General features: G+C 41.0%; 1 protein-coding gene across 3 annotated transcripts in view; it reads left to right on the top strand.

Moving 5' to 3' along the window:
- LOC128867389 (uncharacterized) overlaps positions 1-21136 on the top strand; it is a 58134-nt gene that overhangs the window by 29099 nt on the left and 7899 nt on the right. For all 3 annotated transcript variants that reach the window (XM_054108555.1, XM_054108557.1, XM_054108556.1), the window contains exons 3-8: positions 16235-16480; positions 16579-18143; positions 18223-18470; positions 18595-18789; positions 18866-18967; positions 19040-19289. In XM_054108555.1, the coding sequence (XP_053964530.1) occupies positions 16235-16480; positions 16579-18143; positions 18223-18470; positions 18595-18789; positions 18866-18967; positions 19040-19289 (2606 nt within the window). The remainder of the gene's footprint in view (positions 1-16234; positions 16481-16578; positions 18144-18222; positions 18471-18594; positions 18790-18865; positions 18968-19039; positions 19290-21136) is intronic.

Genomic DNA, 21136 nt, shown 5'->3' with positions numbered 1-21136 from the left:
CGGAGCTTTAAAAAATATGAAAACAAAACACACGTACATACACACAAATGAATAGGCGATGGAATGTAAATAAGAATGGCAACAGAAGTAGACAATACCGCAGTACAAAATACTTTTGCCTAAGCCATAATCAATTTATATCACACTCACTCACCTCAGCCCGCATTGGTAGCCGTTGACTTGCCGGTTGCCGTTTACCGGCATTTCCGTTACAATTTCCAAAAAGCCAGTGGAAAATATTCCTTATAATTGCATGAAGCTCATAATTCAATTTAATGTTTGAAAATGCTTAGGAAAATGAGAATTTCTGCCAGCTGGGTACGTGAGCGCCAACGAATCGGTCGATAGCTACTCTGCCGGCCAAAACAGTTATACGAAACGGTATCAGTGTGGAGGGAGGATTTCATAAAAATGTAAACCCCATAAATGTTAAGCTGCTACAGCCGCTGCTATAGCAGTCACGGGCACATAGCCCAAAGGCCAGATAGGCTAATAGTACCCAAAGATATGAACAGCCGCCGCTGGTTGAGTGAGTGTCGTCGTTATGACAGAGAGGTGGTTTTCAAATTATTTTGGTCACCATAAATATTTGTGAGTTTTGCCAAAATAATAAATATTTGTTTTATTTTCTATATTTTTTTCGTAAGATTATAAATATTTTACCTATATAATACCTGGATCAAAAAGTTCCCGAAATATATTCAGAAAATTCAAAATACAAGTTTTGTGCATCACAAATGAAATTATCGCCTTTAAAGTACTTCTCATCAACTGCAACGCACTTATATGCCAGTGTTTGATCCAGCAGTCGAAACATTTCTGGAACTCTATGCTCGGTATAGTCATTAGATCCGTCTTCGATATTTCCTTCACTTCCTTTCGACTGTTAAAGTGCGTTCCCTGTAGTGGTCTTTTGACTCGATCAAACAGAAAAAAAATCGTAGGCAGCCGTATCAGGTGAACTCGACGGCTGTTGGATGTTACTCGTTTCGTTCTTGATAAAAAATTCCCGGATTATGATGGCAATGTGCGATGGTGCGTTATCATGGTGCAATATTCTCGAGTTTTTTTCCACAACTCCTTTCTTTTTTGGCGAATTGCTTCATGTGAACGTCTCATAATGCCCAAATAATAGTTCTTATTATAATTAGCCCTGGCTTTCCGTGGTGGTGCGTGGTGTATAATATCGTATACCATAAAAAGGGTGACCATCATTTTTTTCTGCAACTGAAAACGACGCAGTTTATTTAGTCTTGGTTCACTCGGAGCTCTCTACTCATTCGCCTGATGTCTAAATTGCATGTCGTACTGAAAAACCGACGTCTCGTCTCCAGAAATCAGCCTTGGAAATCATGTCTTTTGCGATATCAACGCGCTACTTTTTTTGATACCAATTCTGTAGCAACACGCCGCTAACCCAAATCTTTAGCTACAATGCCCTGAACGGATCCATAAGCAATGTTTAAGTGCACTGCCAGCTCTCTGATGGTTAATTTGCGGTTATTGATCAACTTTTCTTTCATCTTATTGATTTTTTCTGCTTGTAGCCGAATAGGTTGGTCTGTAGGATCGAATCTCCGTGCATGAACATCAAATAATAGAAACAATTTTTTTCTCATAGCAGTCGTCCCTCGGCAGGCAAAGGTAAATCTTCGAGTGTATTTCTGTCATGAAAAAGCTTTTCATAAAAACCATTTGCCGTTTGGAGTCGGTTTAAAACTGTGAAAACAACATCAAGACGCGCGCCACAAATGGGAGGAGGAGCTCGACCAAACACCTAACAGAAGTGATCGCGCCAACTAAGTTCTCGCTGTTTTTTTTTTATGAAAATACAACTTTATTCTCAAAAAAATGGTTGCAAGTGAATCATTGAAAGTATTGCCCATCGCTGGCTACTACTTTTTCCCATCTTTCTGGTAGATCTCGTATACTGTCGCGGTAAAACTGTTCATCTTTTGAGGCTATCCATGGATCAAGCCATTTTTTGATGTCTTCATATGAATGGAATTGCTGGTCAGCTAGACCATGTGCCATCGATCGGAACAGGTGATAATCGGACGGCGCAATATCTGGAGAATATGGCGGGTGGAGGAGGATTTTCCATTTCTGTGTTTCCAGGTAGGTTTTAACGGGTTTGGCAATGTGAGGCCGAGCGTTGTCAAGCTGTAGAATCACTTTTTCATGCCTCTCCGCGTATTGCGGAAGTCGATACAGATCCCCAGTGATGGTTTCGCTTGGTTTTAACAGTTTATAATAAATAACACCAACTTGATCCCACCAAATACATAGCATAACCTACGCAGCGTGAATATTCGGCCGAGGCGACGACGTAGAAGCATGACCGGGCAGTCCTCATGATTTTATTTTCTTTAGATTGCTACAGTGAATCCATTTTTCATCACCCGTCACGATGCGATGAAGAAAACCCTTCCTTTTTTGCCGGTGGAGCAGTTGGTCACAGGCGATAAACGACGTTCAATATCCCTTAACTCATAAAGAACCCAAGTCTCCTGTTTCTGCAGCATTTTCAAAGCCTGCAATCGCTTGGAAATGGATTGGCGGGTATCTCCTAATACTGAAGCAAGCTCTTCTTGCGCTTGACATGGATCCTCATTGAGCAATACTTCCAATTCAGCGTCTTCGAAGGTTTTTGACCTTCTTTTACGCGGACGGTAGTCAACATTAAAATCGCCGTCTTTGAAGCGACGGAACCAATCTCGTCACGTTGTTTCACTTAAAGCAGCATCTCCATAAACTTTTTGTAGCTCTCGACACGCTTCAGCCGCCGTTTTTTTCGAATGAAAGATGAAAATCAACAATTCCAGCAAATGACGATTAGTCGGCACAAGATCAGAAATTTTCACAAAACCAAAAGCATATGATAGCAAAACAAAATCACTAGGTTATGTCACGTTTAGGTTATGTTAGAATCAACTAGCACACACTGCTGGCGGCATCTATTGACAAACAGCGGGAACTTAGTTGCACACCTAATCGTTTTTTTGTGTGATGTTTTCGATGTCAATGACCTGCCACTACGTTCGTCTTCCTCGATGAACTCAGGATCTCTTCTGAAGCGTTCACACACTCTTGAAGGGCTGTTTTCTTTGGAGTATCATTACCGAAACAGTTCCTCAACAAACCATTCGAACGCATTATTGAATCCATTTTAGCGCAAAATTTAATTCATACTCGTTGTTGCATATTCAAATCCATTTTTAACACTGTAAAAAATCGAAAACACATCGTATAGAGGTAGATTTACTCAAGACGGAGGAACTTTTAAAAATGTCAAGCAATGGCGATATAATTTTGATCGGAATATTAATCACAGATGGGGTTAGGTTACCCCAGAAAGAAAAAAAAAACATAACTCAAATCAGTTGACTTAGAGCGTCACTTGGCGCTTGCTCCGGGAACTTTTTGTTCAAGGTGGTATGTAAATGTATTTTGTGAGACCACAAACTGGTGGTGCACCGCTAGTGGCGCATGACATGATTCTTCCACACTTTGCTTGTGTGCACTAACACACAACCCGATAAGAAATACTAGAAGGACATTTGCACTGCTCAACTGGCATACTTGCCACATTCTGAGTGTACTCCCACATACATACAAACATGCATACGAATACCCATACACGCTGGCAAACAGGTGCATTATGTGGCACGTATTTTACGATTTTACGGTTCCCTATTCAAATTTAAGATTATGCTCACATTCACATTCTGTATTATATTTACTCGCCCATATTGGAAGTGGCCTAAAAGCTTATTTGGTGTAATAAATATCTGTATTTATGTGCACTGAAATATTTACAACAGCGATAGCAGCACTTAAATCATTTTGAATTTTCAATAAAGTATAAACATGAAAATAAAATTTTGTTGCGTGCATTTAGAAGTGAATGAAAGTCCATGAGTATTATTTATTTACCCACACGTTTATATAAACCTTACTTATTTGCGAATTACTTTTTTGCTTTTAATATGTACGAGAATTGTGGTGCGAGCTGATCCTTCTTCATCCTCATCAAATCAAGAAACGATTGCAAGAGATGTAATATATGGAATGAAGTGAACGCAGCGAGCTCCAGTTAGTTCGAAGTTATATGAAAGGGATTAGAGTATATTTGAGTATATGGCAACTGTCAGGAGCTCTTCACTCATCTCAAAATGGACTGGCAGATTACCTTACGATTATAGGGTCCGGCACTCGAAGTATAAGCAATTAAAAAGGCCGTAAATTTAGTTTGGAAAATTACTTTTATTCAATTCAAAGTAAAAAATGTGTGAAAATAATACAAAATTAAGAATCATTTCACTTTTGTTCGATATGGCCACCTGCTGCCTTGACTATGGCCTTGAGATGGTCCAGAAACGAATCGCAAGCTGTCCGAATGTGACTTGCAGGTATTTTGGCCCACTCGCGGGCAATGGCTTTTTTCAGCGCCTCGAGACTGGTGAACCATTTAGTTCGGACCTGAGTGTGCTAAAGAAAATAATCCATCCGATTCGCGTCTGTTGAATTTGAGAGCCATTGTGTGGATATTATGAAGTTCGGAACGTTGTTTTTTAACCATTCTTCGCTCACTCGAGCTTTGTGAGACGGTGCCGAGTAACCTGTTGAAACGTCCATGGTCTGCCACCGAATGTTTGCTTGCTCACGGCTTCAAAGCGACCTCCAGAATACTTTCCCGATAACATTTCGCATTTACCTTGACGCCAGGCTCGATTACAGCGGCCCAAACCATTGCCTGTGGCGGATGCTGCCTCCTGGTGGACAATGGATGACTCAAATTCTCGTATGTACCGTCAGTCAATTAAAATCTATCGTTTTGGGAGTTTACGAATAGCTCAATTTGAAAAATTGTTTCGTCAGAAAGCACAATGTTCGGAAATTGACCGCTTTCGGCAAGCGAAGCAACTGCCTCGCTCTCTCAAGTCTGACTTGTTGCTGCTTTGGTGTGAGATCATGCACCTTTTGGATCTTGTAAGGCTTGGCTTTGAGATCATTTTTCAGTATGCGGCGGATGCTACGGTCAGATATTTTCAGTTCTTTCGCCATTTGATTGACACTGCGTCGGGGATTTCGCTCAAGTCGCTTCTTCACTTTAGAACCATTTCACGTGACGTTGCAGTTTTGTTTTTGACCACCTCCATGACGTGTCACGATGCTACCAGTATCATTGTAACGAGTTTTTTTCCAGCCAAATATAATGCAATCAAACTATTCGTTTGAAATCCATTACTGATTTTTTTCGCGTTTACTCTCAGCAAAATGCTTCCGCGCGCTTATAAACAATACGCTGGATTGTCATTTAGCCAACTAACAGACAGCTGATGCCCGTGTATCAGCTGTGCAAGCTGTCTGAAATTGGTTACACTTCGAGTGCCGGACCCTGTATGTACATACTTCTACTTTTTAAAGTTACATTATCTGAAAACCACTATGCTAAATACATTAAGAATTTCACTTTATACAAATTAAATCAAATTATATTAAAAAAATTTTTAAACTCGGTATTTTAAAAAACTCTTGGCAAATCGTTACTTTTTACAACTTCGGTAAGATTCGGGCCTCTTCAAAAACTCCAATCTCAGAGGACTAATGCACATTTTCTGTCTAGTACTTAGTCATCAAAATTCCTAGAGTTCCTGTGTGGAATATAGGACCGCTACGAATTTCTTCCATGCGGGTCTGTTTTGCGTCAATCTCTAAACTTCATTCCAGCTAAACTGCATGGCAAGTGTTTCTGACTGCAGCAGTCGTGCCCAGGTGCGGCTTTCTTGGGGGTTCCAGTCACTTAGTATGTATTACTTATTTATTCATTTAAATGATTTTAAAAATTTGAAAGATTTTCCCTTACATATTTATGCCACACCACGACTACTCCCGCTAATGCTTTCCCTTAAATCGCCGCCATCAGCATAATTTGACGTGATCGGCGCATTAAATTCCCATCAAACAACTATGTATCCATCTATCTAGTGTAGGTATGTACTTATGTATGTATATAGTGGAGCGCTACAGCCCACATAAGCACTACGGCAAAACAGTGAAAAGGCAAGCGCATAGGCAATTCAGCATAATTTATTTACATTTCTATTAATCACAGCTCATTTGCATGACAAGTACGCAGTGTATGAATGCATTTGAATTAATTCAATCATATTCCTTTATGCGCTCGTTCGGTGGCCAGGCAGACATACGCGGGCCCGGTGGGCGGTAGTTCATTGTACGCTGGTGAGTTAACATTGTAAGCCCATCATGCAACGTCAACAAAATTCTGTTATATAATCGTCAGTGTAAGTGGCGGCGGCTGTCATGTCACATTATGGGAAGGCATATAATGCAGGTTGATGGCTGAGGCGCAGAGGTTTGCTGGTGTGTTAGTGTCAACACAATAGTTGACGCTGCAGCGAAATTCACACTGGCAGCTGCGTTACTTTGAGTGTGACCTGATTTATGTTGGTGGCTGCCTCAACTACGGTTAGTGTGGTCTACTTTGCTTTGCTGCATTGTTGGACACTTCGTTGGCTGGTTTAACGTTTGTTTTGCCTTTTTCTGACTTTACTCGGCTGTACTTATCTCCAGGCAACGTCATATATGTATGTATGTGCGTCTGTGATATACGTAGCCCTCACATCACCATTACAATTCTCCAAATGACAATGCCGCGTTATGTTTGTGTTAATATGCTCACGGCGGTTTGTTTTTAATAAAAGATTGATTAAATGTTTATTAGTATTTATAAATGTATGTGTATGGCTGGGTGTTCATGGAATTTCTTCCGCGTCTACATATATATATACTTATACATATAACACAAGGGCTGAAAAGTCCCGGGCCTAACACATAAATGGCACTAGTTTTATTGCATTCACCTCTTTTTCAGTTAGTACTAATCTTAAAAAAAGATATGCTAAAATTCCATGGTATTATATTCATTGACTCGTGAGTTCTGGAGGTACTTACTTTTGGCCACTTACAGAGACACCAAAGCCAACTTTATCGCCAAGCTTTGAGCCATCAGTAATAAACCGTAAGCAGTTGTTCCGACTCACTCACGTCTAGCTTGGAATTCTAGTACTACATAAATAACCTATGAATATTTGTTTCATTCAAACAATAGTCAACTGGATTGTTTGGACCCAGCCTGAGTGTGATGACCGCGTGTTCAACACCTAAATCGCACCATTGATTAGTTGCGGCAAGCCAAGCGGTAAATCATTCTAAATCTAGGGGGAGGTAAGAAGTCAAGAGTATTCAGAGCATCAAAACATCTTCTTCTTAATTGGCGCGATAACCACTTAAGCGATTTTGGCCGAGTTTAATAAAGCGCGCCAGTCGTTTCTTTCTCGTGCTAACCGGCGCCAGCTGGGTCCTAAGTAGGTAAACAAAGTCTCTTACAACTTCAAAATCATAACTGTCAACAGTGACGTGGGTGCCGTTACGCGAGAGTGCCGACTGTTTGTTTGATGACAGGACGTACTTCGTTTTGTTCTCGTTAACTACCAGACCCATTCGCTTTGCCTCTTTATCCAGGTTGGAGAAGGCAGAACTAACAGCGCGGTTGTTTGGGGCCGATGATGTCATTTTATGATGATGTTTTTATTAAAACTCTGTCGACAGACCCTTTCAAAGTTCTGTATGTTTGTACCATGGCGGCCGCCGTAGCCGAATGGGATGGTGCGTGATTACCATTCGGAATTCACAGAGAGGTCGTTGGTTCGAATCTCGGTGAAACCGAAATTAAAAAAAACATTTTTCTAATAGCGGTCGCCCCTCGGCAGGCAATGACAAACCTCCGAGTGTATTTCTGCCATGAAAAAGCTCCTCATAAAAATATCTGCCGTTCGGAGTCGGCTTGCAACTGTAGGTCCCTCCATTTTGTGGAACAACATCAAAACGCACACCACAAATAGGAGGAGGAGCTCGGCCAAACACCTAACAGAAGTGTACGCGCCAATTATTTTTTTTTTTTTTTTTTTTTATGTTTGTACCATTCTATTCGGAATTCACAGAGAGAACGTTGGTTCGAATCTCGGTGAAACAGCAAAATTAAGAAAAACATTTTTCTAATAGCGGTCGCCCCTCGGGTGGCAATGGCAAACCTCCGAGTGTATTTCTGCCATGAAAAAGCTCGTCATAAAAATATCTGCCGTTCGGAGTCGGCTTAAATTGTAGGTCCCTCCGTTTGTGGAACAACTTCAAGACGCACACCCCAAATAGGAGGAGGAGCTCGGCCAAACACCCAGCAGAAGTGTACGCACCAATTCTTTATTTTTTTATTTATGCTTTCACGTTTGCCAAATTGGTTTTTTGACTGGTTAATGCTGGGAGAACGCATCCCCATGCACAGCTGACTATCAACTAACGCGCACGAACTTAAAATGAGCACGTAAATATAATAAAACAATCAGTCATTAGAAATCTAATAACTAACAAACAGTTAGTAGTCAATGCGACAGCAAAAATGTTGCCATCCAACCAGCCTACCAGTCAACAACCCAAACAGCGGGAAATCAAAAAACCGACATCATCATTTGACGCTGGCTGGCTGCTTCCTTTACCATAATTGAATGCTTGATGTGGTGAGTACATTCATATTTATCCACACACACATATACATATACATGTTTAAACAACATATGTTCGAGTAATCATACTAACTTCCATAGAAGCAAATGGGCATATCTCATAAACATCAGGCGCCTCATTTCACTTCACACCAGTTTTGTTGTAAAGTTATTGTTTTCATTATCGTTCGTCAGCAACTTTTCTTTTCGTATAGTTTTTTGCCCTGAATTCCCCTTTTCCTAGTTGATTATTTTACATTGTTTGCCGGCTCAGCTTGCCACATTCACTTTAACTTTTCCAGTTCAACCTATAAAGTTTCATCATTTACATTGTATTGTATTACCTACATACAAAGCTCATAAAAAGGGTGGGCCAAATATAAGAACTTTTGAAGGTAGAAATGTAATGCACGTAAATTATAAAAAATTATATCTAATTGTATACATCCTCTGTTAGTCGCTTTGTCGAGTTTCTTCTCGAATTTGAAAGGTGTGTTTTTTTAAGTTGTTCCTCAAAACCATTTTCAAGCGACAGATGTTTTTATGAAAATGTTGGGTTGGGGAATAAGTTCATAGCGTTTTTATATTTTCTTTTATTACACAACGATTTGTTTGCTGTTTGGCAAAGAATAAGTATTCATTCGATAGAACTCTTTCTGATCTACAAAAATATGTTAAATGTATTTTTGAGTTACTTAGTTTTTTATTAGTTTTGAGGCTTAGAAATGGAAATCAACATTTTCGCCCCCTGCTCTTCTTTGCTTTTCGTCGAGGTCAAAAAGCTGTCGAAGCAACCCGGGATATTTGCGACGTGTATGGAAAAGTTGTCATAGGCAAGTCTACAGCACGAAAATGGTTTGCAAAGTACAAAAATGGCGACTTTGACGTTGGTGATACGTCCCGCAGCGGAAGACCTTCTGTATACGATGTAAAACGTCTCAAATTACTTTTGAAGGAGTGCGGTGGTCAAAAAGCGGAAAAAATTAACTGCGATTATAAAACGATTCTTAATCACCTTCAGGCAATGGGATTTAACGAAAAATTGGGAGCCTGGGTCCAACACGAACTCAATGAAAAAAGCACAGAAAGTCGCCTACAAATTGCTTCTCAGCATCTCGCTCGTCATCGAGCAACTCGCAGTTCATAGACAGCATTTTTTGTACCGAATAGTCACGGGAGATGAGAAATGATGCCTATACATCAATATGAAGTAAAGAAATGAGTGGGTGGATCCAGGGTCAAGGATCAAGCCGGATCTTCATTCAAAGAAGAATGTGATATGTGTTTGGTGAGGCTGGGAGAGTATGCCACAATAAACAAGGAGTTCTGCATTGCCCAGCTACACCGCGTGAGTGAGGCTATTCGACTGAAAATACCTGATCGACATGGTCAAACCATACTCCTTCACGACCACGCCAGGTCCCATGTTGCACAATTCATCAAAGCTGCACTCGAAGAGCTCGAATGGGAGGTCCCTTAGCATCCGCCGTATTCTCCGGACCTTGCACCGTCCGATTACCATCTTTTCCCCTCCCAGTCAAACCATATGAAGGGCGTCACCTTCTGTAACAAGGAGATGCTCAAAAACTGGCTCAACAACTTCTTCTGAACACTAGAGCAGGCAATTTTTAGCGAAACGGCATCAACACATTGGTCGTGAGGTGGCAAGAGGTTGTAAACAGCAACGTCGAATATATACCTATTGATTAATTTACTGATATAATTATTGTTTTTTATTTAAATAAAAGTCTTCGGTAAAAACGCTACGAACTTATTCTCCAAATTAATACTTTTGAAGGGAGAAATGCACTCGAGGGTTTGTGTCGTTGCCTGCCGAGAGCGACCACTATTAGGAAATTAGTTTAGCATTTGATGTTTCATGCTCGCAGTGGGCAACGAGATCAGTACTAAGAAAGCTCAAAATAGGCCTCAGTTTCAGCGATAATGTTTTCATTCTAGCGAAATTTCTTATCGGCGAGAATGATCTTAAGGTCAGTGAACAGCCAGAGGAGCCAAATCTGGAGAATACGGTGGTTGTGGAAGATTCGACCATTGTTTTGATCGACTTGTGAGACGTTGCGTTGTCTTATTTTTGGTCAACAGTAAGCAAACGCGGCACTCACTTTGAGCTTTCACTCAACAGAGCTTTCTCATAGTCAAATGCTCGTGCAATATAGGTAGAGTAGAATGGGGTAAGATAGGTCATTTTTGTTTGGAGAGCTCTTGCTACGGTATTTTTGCATTGATTTTGAAAAATAAGCAAGGTTTTGAAAGGTTATTTATCTGCTAACATTTTGGTTATAATGACTTATGTTTGGCTAAATATTTTGGAAGCTGCATTCAATAAGACAAAGGGTCTTTTTTTCGATATTTTCAAAATCGGGGGGCACGATATGTGAGGAGAAAAGAACAATGTACATGGCTTGGAAATTAATGTTTTAACTTTTACTTATAGAGTATGAACACTGCACATGTTATAAAAGTTAAGAATTTTTCTTTAATTTATCACGCGAGCACGTAATGTTTCGAACGGAATTTTAAATTGTTTAGAGGCTGATCGAACACTAGCGCCATCTCGGACTGCCGCGATTGCGTTTTTTACGTCTTCTTCACTTCGTTTCGGCGTTTTTCGCACATAATTACGCACCATTTTGCTGCAAAAACAATTAAAATTTATTTTATTCAATTAAAAGTAGTGACCTATAATGCCCCCAGACGGCTGACCTATAGTGCCCCCAAGCACATGTTTTATGTTGGTGTCGATATTTTTTTTAAAAACAAAAATGCCAAAAAACTAACACATTATTCGTGTTCAGCATTATTTTCTACGTAAAATAAAACTCACCTGACAAATATTTACATACATTAAATGCACTGCACCGTAGAATAAAAAAAATGCTATGTCGGAGAAAAGCTGACAAAAAACTGAACGACGCCAGAACTAGGATAACTAATCAATGGTGACGGGCGAAATGACAGTTGCGAACGTTGTTCCCCACCACGTATTCAATTCACATAAGACGAGTGACCTCTGCAAAAACAGTGCGACGAAAACTCCACCTACCTATTGTGCCCCCATACCTATCTTACCCCATTCTACTCTACCTGTAAAACCAAGAGGCTCTTTATATATCTTAGCGATGTCAGCTAACTCACGCAACTTTACATTTCGATCATTCAAAACGATTGTGTGGATTTTTTGTTTGTTTTCTGGTGTTACCGTCTTATTTCGACGTCTACTGCGTTGTGCATCATCGATATCTCTAAGGCCACGTTTGAAGTTAACAAATCATCATTTTATTGTTGTGTTTGATGGAGCGGAGTCCCCATAACACTTTTCAAGCCATTTCTTCGCTGGAATAGTATTTTTCTCCACCAAGAAGCAGTGTAAAATTAAAACACGGAATTCTTTTTTATCCATTGTTTTGAAAATAACAAAAGTAGCGTCACTTTTAGCACAATAACTCACGAACTAATGAATAGAATATCTTTTTAAGGTTAGTACTAACTGAAAAAGAGATGAATGCAATAAAACTATGCCATCTGTGTGTTAGGCGCGTGACTTTTTAGTCCATGCATTACGTAAAAGGTGGTTACATTTCAAGGGCTGATGTTGAATGTGAACCACACCTAAACGTCAAGTTTTTTTCTTCATTTCATTTGACATTTCAGACTAACTCAATTTGAACCATGGAAAGATACACAATCGAGCAACGCGTTAAAGTTATTTAGGCTTATTATGAAAACGGGCGTTCAAATCAAAATGCATATCGAGCACTTCGTGAAGAAAATCATTTTTTAATCATTTGGGCGAATGATAATCCAAGATTTTGCGCGAAAAATTTGATGACTGAATAATCTCACGTCGCGGCGATGTCAATTGGCCGCCAAGATCATGTGATTTGACACCGTTGGACTTCTTTCTTTGGAGTTATTTGAAAGAAAATGTGTACGTCGATAAGCCAGCAACAATTCAAGAGCTAAAGGATGAGATAATTCGGCACATTAACGGCATAGAACCTCAATTATGACTCAGCGTCATCGAAAATTTGGATCATCGGATGGAGGTGTGCCACCGAGTCCGCGGCGGCCATTTGGCCGATATTTTCCATACGTAATTGAACCATACCGATGTTATCATAATAAAGAGAAATGACAAAAATTTCCTAAAAAAATTGTATTTTATTCAAAATCAACACCGGCCCATGAAACTTAAACACCCTTTACTTTGTCTTAAGATCTGTGTGCCGGTAAATTAAAGCTTTCCTGTTATTGTTTTAAATTTGGCTTTTGTTTTGCATTTTGTAAAAGTAAGCATTGATTTTCCTCACTCATATACTCATACACACTCACACATATACATACATATACACAAATGTTGGCTTCTATCAAGTCTTGTTTTACTTTAGTTGATGGTTTGCTACTTTTTAGTTTCTACTCTCGTATGATTATTATTTTTACTTTGTTTTGCTTCTCGTTTATTACTCTCCATACAGCAACTTACAAATATTCACTATACAATATGGATATTTGCTATCGGCGAAAATCTGTTGCAGCCCCATTTACTTGCTACTGTTGCGCTGCATTCTTGTTGTTGCCACATTTAACAATCGCACTATGAAAATGGAAATGGAAAACGCCCGCAATGCCATACAACAAGTTTTTCCATTTTATTCGATTGTAAAGTGGAGCGTGTCTTTAGTTCTTTAGCCAAATATTTACATATATACATACATACATACATACACACATTTAAATATGTAGAAGCACTAGTAGGAAAAGCAGTCATATTTATAAGTACAAAGGAAGTGAATGCTTGTGGAAATGGAGGGAAATAGAGTAGAGTGGAGTGGAGCGGAGCGGAGCGGACGTGCAAGTAGAGTAGGAGTAAATTGTCTTTAAGTTGTGGCACAACATGGACTCTTTGTCGTGTTACTTGCAAATGTGGCAAAGTGATTTTTAATCAGTGATTTAATTTTTGTGTTTATGCACGAAAATTCTATATACTTCTTTATATGTACATATACACATACTCGTACATATCAGATTAAGATATTCGCTGGCACATTTGATGGATGAAAGTTTCAAAAACTATTGAAAATATTCAGCCCTATCTCTCAATCTGTGAAAAAGGCATTAAAGTTCGAATGGCTACATCGTAAATTCGAAATTAATTCAGTGACAACACTGAGTTCATTTGTAGCGCCATTTCGTAGATTTTTCGAAAATATTTTTACGTCGCAAAGCTTATTGAACAGTTAGTAGCAATAGATACACGGCTATGATAATATTCATTATCAACAACGCATCAGTGGTCTGGATGAGCAGGAGTCGGGAGGACCTTATCGAGACTACAACGCACTGTGGCCATCTGTTGCACCGGAGCTTTTCCGAATACTTCAGGCCCGGCATTAGATGCTCTTATTGGTCTACCACCACTTGATGCTTTCATCCAAGGAGAGGCCTTGAATGCCATCTGCAGGCTGAAACACAATGGGACGTACATATTCCGTCCGTCATTGGACAACAGAGAAGGCAAGGACATCGATCCAACGAATCTCTCCATGCTCCTTGACTTCATGCCATCCAGAGTCGTGCTTGACAAGAGATACAGTGTGGTGCTGCCAGAAGCTCAACTGTGGTTAAACTCTGAAAATGAGCCCGGCAAACACTGTTTTCGCATTTTCACGGATGGCTCCAGGACCGAGCTTGGCCGGCTCTGGGGTCTACGTGGAATCCAGCAGGATAAAATTGCACTTTGCTCTTGGAATGCATGATGCATCTCTGCTTCCAGCGGAGGTGTATGCTGTTCAAGAAGCAATGAACTTTGTTGTGGAAAACAGATGGCGAGGCAGATCTATATGTACCTGCAACGACAGTCAAGCTGCGCTCATGACCTTAAATAGCCCGCCAACCACTTCAAGGGTAGTCGAGTTCTGTAAATCTAGGCTGAACTATGTCGGTAGGCTATTATAGCCTGATACTAACATGGGCCCCAGGACATGTGGGTATCGCAGGTAACGAGATATCTGACTCTTTAGCCAGAATGGGCTCCGGCTCAAGGAAGTTGGCCTCACTGCCACTCTGCAGCCATCAAAGCCACGGTTAGCAAACGGGTTACTCTAACCCACAAGCGAGCTTGGCAGGCTGAGAGAGACTGCAGATGGACAAAACTGATGTTACCTGTTATGTCCGACCGATTGTGCCAGTTCCTCTTGTCACTAAGCAGACGGAACTGTAGGAGGCTGGTTGGACTGATGACGGGCCAAGGCACATGGAAAAGGTGGGCATCTCAAACAGTGCACTCTTCCCACCATGTGGAGAGGAGAATGAGACGGCGGACACTTTCTGTGCGTCTACCCGGTCTTCGCTTGAATCAGGCTTGAGGTCTTTGGCACTGATGTGCTAAGAAGCGACCACCTTGGCTTCTTGGCACCACAAGATCTACTCAGATTTCGTCAGAGGTCGAGTATAATTCAAGAAAATTAAAAAGGGAAACCGAGTGCAGTAGAATGGGCTTAATTGTGTCTGATTGCTGTACTTGCTAGTCTATCTCGAACGTTGAAACATTCAAAAAAATAATACAAAAAAAAAAATAATACAAAAAAAAATAATACAAAAATAATAAGTTTTCGAAAAACGCTTAGCTTGAAAGTTTAGCAAGTAAAGAGACACGATCTGGGCAACTGACGCTCAAATACTCAGAAATCCGTAAATTTTGCTCCGATTGAATTTTGACACAATATGGTGGATGTATTATGCATTCATTAAGATGTATAAGAAGTTTGCAACAACAAAATTTAAATACCTTATAGGCGGTTAATTAACGTCACCTTTCGGCTCATTATTCAATTTTCGATTTCCAATATTCGGTTTTAATTTCGCCATTCAATTTCCTAACACGTAGCTGTGTTTAACGGTCACTGGACGATCGGAACACACGCGGAAAAGGTAGTTTTACCATGTAACCTCCATTGCAGAAGCTGTGGGGACCTTTCAGAGAAGGATACTGTTAAGCACTTTCCCTGTAGATGTCTGGGTTTGGCAACCTGGGACAGTGAGACAACCTAAATCCAATCAATCTCCTCCATTATATCAAAAGCTCTGACTGGCTGTAGATATATGCCTGTTGGAGGTCTAAAAATGGTATCAAAACGGCGCTTTAGTGCTACTTGAGGAGTGTCAGACCGGCACTTCAACCATTTCACCTATCTACCTACAACAGCAACCAACCGGTCGGAGGATGGGCCATATTTCGATCAGCTTTCCTGCAGGGAATAGTCACCAAAAACTTGTCCGTATATCTTAAGTGCGCAAACAACCAAAATCGTTTAAGTAAAGCAGCTGATTTGATCGGCCTTCACTTAATTTTGAAACGTTTTTATCTCTAATGACGCCTTCAACGGCCATCAATTAAGAGTACTTGATTGCCTAAAATGTTAAAAGTCTTGTCAGTCACCTGCTTTTTTGCTTATCTTTGCATTAATTATAATTATTTATATCTGTACATATGTATGTATGTATGTATGTATGTATGTATTTACTTACTCGTGTGTTGAAGAATACTTTCAGTTGCTTAGCTGTCAGCAAGTGACACACTTTCAATTGTTCTCAACCATACTTACAAATTGGTCCCCCCTTACTCATTTTAGGCTTGAAGAAGCTGCTTGCCCAGCATCCATCAATCTTTGTTATCGATGGCGACTATGTGAAGGTGAATACCTATCAGCACGCCTCAGAGGACGATAGTGGCTTAGGCGGGCGGCGTGATTACATTAAAGAGGCTAAAGACTACTTTAAAAATAAAATGCTACAGTATGGCATTGGTGTGGAGGTGCCGGTGCGTAGCTTGCTGGGCCACCGCTCGCAGGCATCGCCACAGGTGCGACACATATCAGGTGGGTAGCGCGCAGCATTGGAAGCATTCATGTGCAACGACGTTGAATAATTGTTTTCTTTTTTCAATTTTTCTTCTTCCATTTTTATAAATGTTCAGGTCAGCATATAAAGGAATTCACTGAGTTTCTGCAGAAGCATACGGATATCTTTAAAGTGGTCGACGATCACGTGATGCTTGTGGGTTGCGATGATATGACGGACATACCGGCACAGGACCGTCTGCACTTGCCGCAAAGCAACATTGATACTAAAGCCACCCAGCAGATGTTGGATTTCTTTGCGCAATGCATCGAAACGAAGGGCCCCATTTTAGTGGATCGCTTATTTCATTTGTTGACAGCGCGATTCCCGCAGGAGCAATGGTTGCGCATGTTCAAAACCCCCAATGATCTCTCGACTTTCCTCAAGCTCTTCTCCGATTGCTTTCACATACAAGCCAATCTAGTCACGCTGTTGCAGAAGCCACGGCTGAGTGATTCGTATATACAGCAGGCACAGGCGCGTTCGCGTGAACAATACAATTCGCTGAACAACAATATCAATAATGTGGAGTTCAAGAATCAGTCGCCACCACCAGCGGCAGCGCAGCCAGCACTTAGCGCCATACAACAGCGTTTGCAATCGTCAGCGATACGTAATTTTGCGAGCAACAACAATGCCTCAACGCCACAAAGTTTCAATGGGAATAACCTTAGCAACAACAACAACAACAATTGCAATATTACATCACCGAATTTCAAGCTGAACGCGCCCGTATACAATATGTCGAGCCCAGCAACAACGACGGACAATACGTCACAATCACGTTCAGAACCCAACTCGGGCTTTGACAGCTTCATACAAATGGCGGATGTGCACTTGGAGAATCTCTGCGATCGCAATTGCCCCAGTCCGAGCACTTGCTCCTCATATGGTCCGTCGGGCACCAATAATCAAAATCCGTTGAGTGGTCAAATCAATTTGAATTCACTGCAAAATGCCGCCATACCGACACAGGCACCCACAGAGCGCCTGAATAGTCTGAATCAGACATTGAAGCAGCGTGTCAATAACTTGGTGATACGGACATTGGCCGAGAACTATGAAAAAGACAAGCAATCGCTGGCAAATCAGGTTGGCGGTGCATCTGTTGGTTATAACCCCCAAAACTCCTCCTCCCAATCAAGCCCCGTGCATTCCAATAACATTAACGCCACCACCGCTGGTAGTGGCGCGGCAAACGCAAACTTAGCCTCAACTACAACGGCGTCTTCTAATAGCAACGCAGCACATTCACCTAGTCACAATTACTTCATCGGCGATACCTGGAAGATAAAAGTGCTGCAGAACACGACGGTCATTGCTAATGTGAAGCATTCCATGTTCGTCACTGAGGCGATGCTGAAGTTTGCGCAGAACCATCAGAGTATAGTCATTTCGCTGGACTTTGAAGGCATCAATTTGGGCGTAAAGGGTGAGATAACCCTTATTGAAATCGGCACCACGCGCGGTGAGGCATTCATCTTTGACGTGCGCAGCTGTCCTGAGATAATCAGTGACGGCGGTTTGAAGACCCTGTTAGAACATGATAATGTCATCAAGGTCATACACGACTGCCGCAACGATGCGGCGAATTTATATCTACAGTTTGGCATACTTTTACGGAATGTCTTCGACACGCAGGTGCGTCACTGGTCGTGTAATTATACAGAGCAATCTCGTCTTTATTTTAAATTATCCATTCTTCTGTTATGCTTTTCAGGCCGCGTATGCCATTGTGCAGTATCAGGAGACGGGCAAACAGGTATACAAGGCGAAATATATCTCGCTGAATACACTCTGCGAACAGTATAACGCCCCAATTAATCCGATTAAGGAGCAACTCAAGCAGATTTACCGCCGCGATCAAAAGTATTGGGCCAAGCGGCCACTGTCACGTGATATGTTACTCTATGCGGCCGGTGATGTGCTAGTCTTAATCAACGATCAACTCTACGGCAATCTGGCGAGGTGAGGTAACTGCAGCTGAAACTGCTGCATTTGGTTTGAATTCCAAAGCAGAATCAATTACGAAGCCTTCTCGCATCCAATGTATGTGTGTGTGTGTGTAATTTGTTACATTTTCATTTTCTAGACAAATTAAACCGGAGAATCGTCAGCTTTTCTCTGAGCTATGCACTGAGCAAATACTCATACAAATCAAACCAAATGAGGTGAAGACACGCAAGAAGCAGCGCAAAGTAACCACTGAGGTGGCTGACCTCAAGCAGAAACTGGAGCAGTCTAACAAGAGTATAGTGCTATCGAATCGCGAAATTCGCTTATTGCGGTAAGAGGCGAGCTAAAGAAATAGTAAAAGTTGTTTGTTGCGGTATTTACATTTACTTTTCATAAACAACTTGCAGCTACATGGACTTGACCGAGGAGGAGAAAGACCGTTTGAAGCGCAATAACAATAAATTAGCAAAGAAGTTTGAAAAGATGGAATCGGCGGGCAATCAAACTAGGTAATGCAGAATCTTTTGTATTTTAGAAAAAATAAAAATAAAAATTTGAATTAATTAAAACCGGTTTTTCAGAGATCAAAGTGATTCCGAGGACGATCAGGAACCCACTGAAAACGATAACTTCCCAAGTCTCGACTCAGTGCCATCAGATAACTCATTAACCGGCACATTTTCGCCACGCTTCAACTCTGAGCCACCCAGTTTAGCAGAGTCTATGCAAATGATGGATGAAATCTTGTCAGATCAGTTAATGGATCGGGTGGTGAAACTGGACAAATTGGAAGCGATATTGTCGGCTGTTACACAAATGCCAAACGACCAAGTAAGTGTGAAACTAAACTTGCCACGGCGGCCGCCGTAGCCGAGTGGGTTGGTGCCTGACTACCATTCGGAATTCAGGAGAACGTAGGTTCGAATCTCGGTGAAAGACCAAATGAAGAAAAAAAAAATTTTCTGATAGCGCCCCTTGGCAGGCAATGGCAAAGCATCCAGTGTATTTCTGCCAAGAAAAAGCTCCTCATACAGAATATCTGCCGTTCGGAGTTGGCTTGAAACTGTAGGTTCCTCCACTTGTGGAACAACGTCAAGACGCACACCACAAATAGGAGGAGGAGCTCTGGTCAAACACCCAAAAAATGTGTACGCGCAAATTATATATATACATATATATATAAACTTGCCACGATATCAGAAGACATCAATTGTAGAATGTTAGAGTTGGTATGCAATTTGAAAAGCTGTAGTTCCAGATAGCAGCTACGCCCATCGTACGTTTTACCACATTCTGCATAAACTTAGTGAATGATATTATGAAGGACGAAAGTATTTGAAGCACTGGTTTAAAATTATTCAATATCTGAGACCTAGTTTGCTGAGCGGTGCCATATGTCGAGTATCAGAAAGGACGCCAGCAATGTAAAGGGTGCCTAAAAAGTTAGCTTCAAGTTGAGCACTGCTAATTATTCGGCACTTAGGATAAAGGACATTTTTCAAGCCTTTGGCTTCATTGTCGTGTTACAGAAATGCTCAAAATATCATTATTTTTCTCGCTGGTGCAGTTCATAGCGCCATAATGTAGCAAGATGTTGTTATAACGGCATAAAACTGTCTACCAAGAGTTATAATGATATAATGTAATAAAGCGCGAAATGCACAGGTTTGCAAGATTTAGAGTGTAAAAGAATGAAACACAGTGCGGTGTAGTTCATAACTCGTTCTGGCCATAATAAAAGATGATCACTTTAGAGTTATCGGATTTTAAATTGGAATAAAACAACGAAAATTCACCTTTATAATTTCGGCGGCCCTGTAGCCGAATGGATTGGTACGACACTATTATTCGGGAGTGTCTATGTTCGAATCTCCGTGCATGAACATCAAATAATAGAAAAAGTCGTCTAATAGCGGTCGCCCCTCGACAGAGGCAAACATCCATTTCTGCCATGAAAAAGCTTTTCATAAAATTTATTTGCCGTTCGTAGTTCGGTTTAAAACTATAGGTCCCTCCATTTGTGGAACAACATCAAGACGCATAACTAGGAATAGGAGCTCGGCCAAACACTTAACAGAGGTATGAACGCCAATTCCTTATTTTTTTATAGTTTTAATTCCTTTGAAATGTTGGCCGCAACTGCGCCGTAATTCGTAATTCGGCCATCCGTAAGCACCAATTTTGAATGACTCGCTGGAGGTCTTGGGTCGGTAACTCGCGAATATTTTTAGTAATGCTCGCTTTAAATGCCTCAAACGAAGCTGGCTTATCCACAAAGCATTAAGACTTTACATGCCCCCACAAAAAAAAGTCCGAAGGTGTGATCTTGGTGGCCAATCCACTGGTCCGAGACGAGAGATAAACCGAAATGACGACGCAGTAAATCCATTGCTTCACGAGTTTGCATGACAAGCCGTCTTCAATTTCCGGCAAATGATGTACTTCATTTGACAGTAGTCGCGCGTGAACTGTCAAAAAACCTATTGGGAAAAGTACCTACAATCTGATCATCCTTTATAAATCTATATGGCTTTCGTTGTAGCCGAATTGGTTTGTGTGTGATAACCATTCAGTGTGGCTCGGGTTCGAAACCCACTAAGGGCATGAAGCACCAAATGATAAAAAGATCTTTCTAATATTGGTTGCCTTGCGGCTGGCAAAGTCTAGTGTGTATTTCT

This window comes from Anastrepha ludens, chromosome 6 (genome assembly GCF_028408465.1).
Source record: "Anastrepha ludens isolate Willacy chromosome 6, idAnaLude1.1, whole genome shotgun sequence".
Lineage (NCBI taxonomy): Eukaryota > Metazoa > Arthropoda > Insecta > Diptera > Tephritidae > Anastrepha > Anastrepha ludens.
Note: the sequence above shows the minus strand (reverse complement) of the source record. Positions and strands in the feature narration are given on the sequence as shown.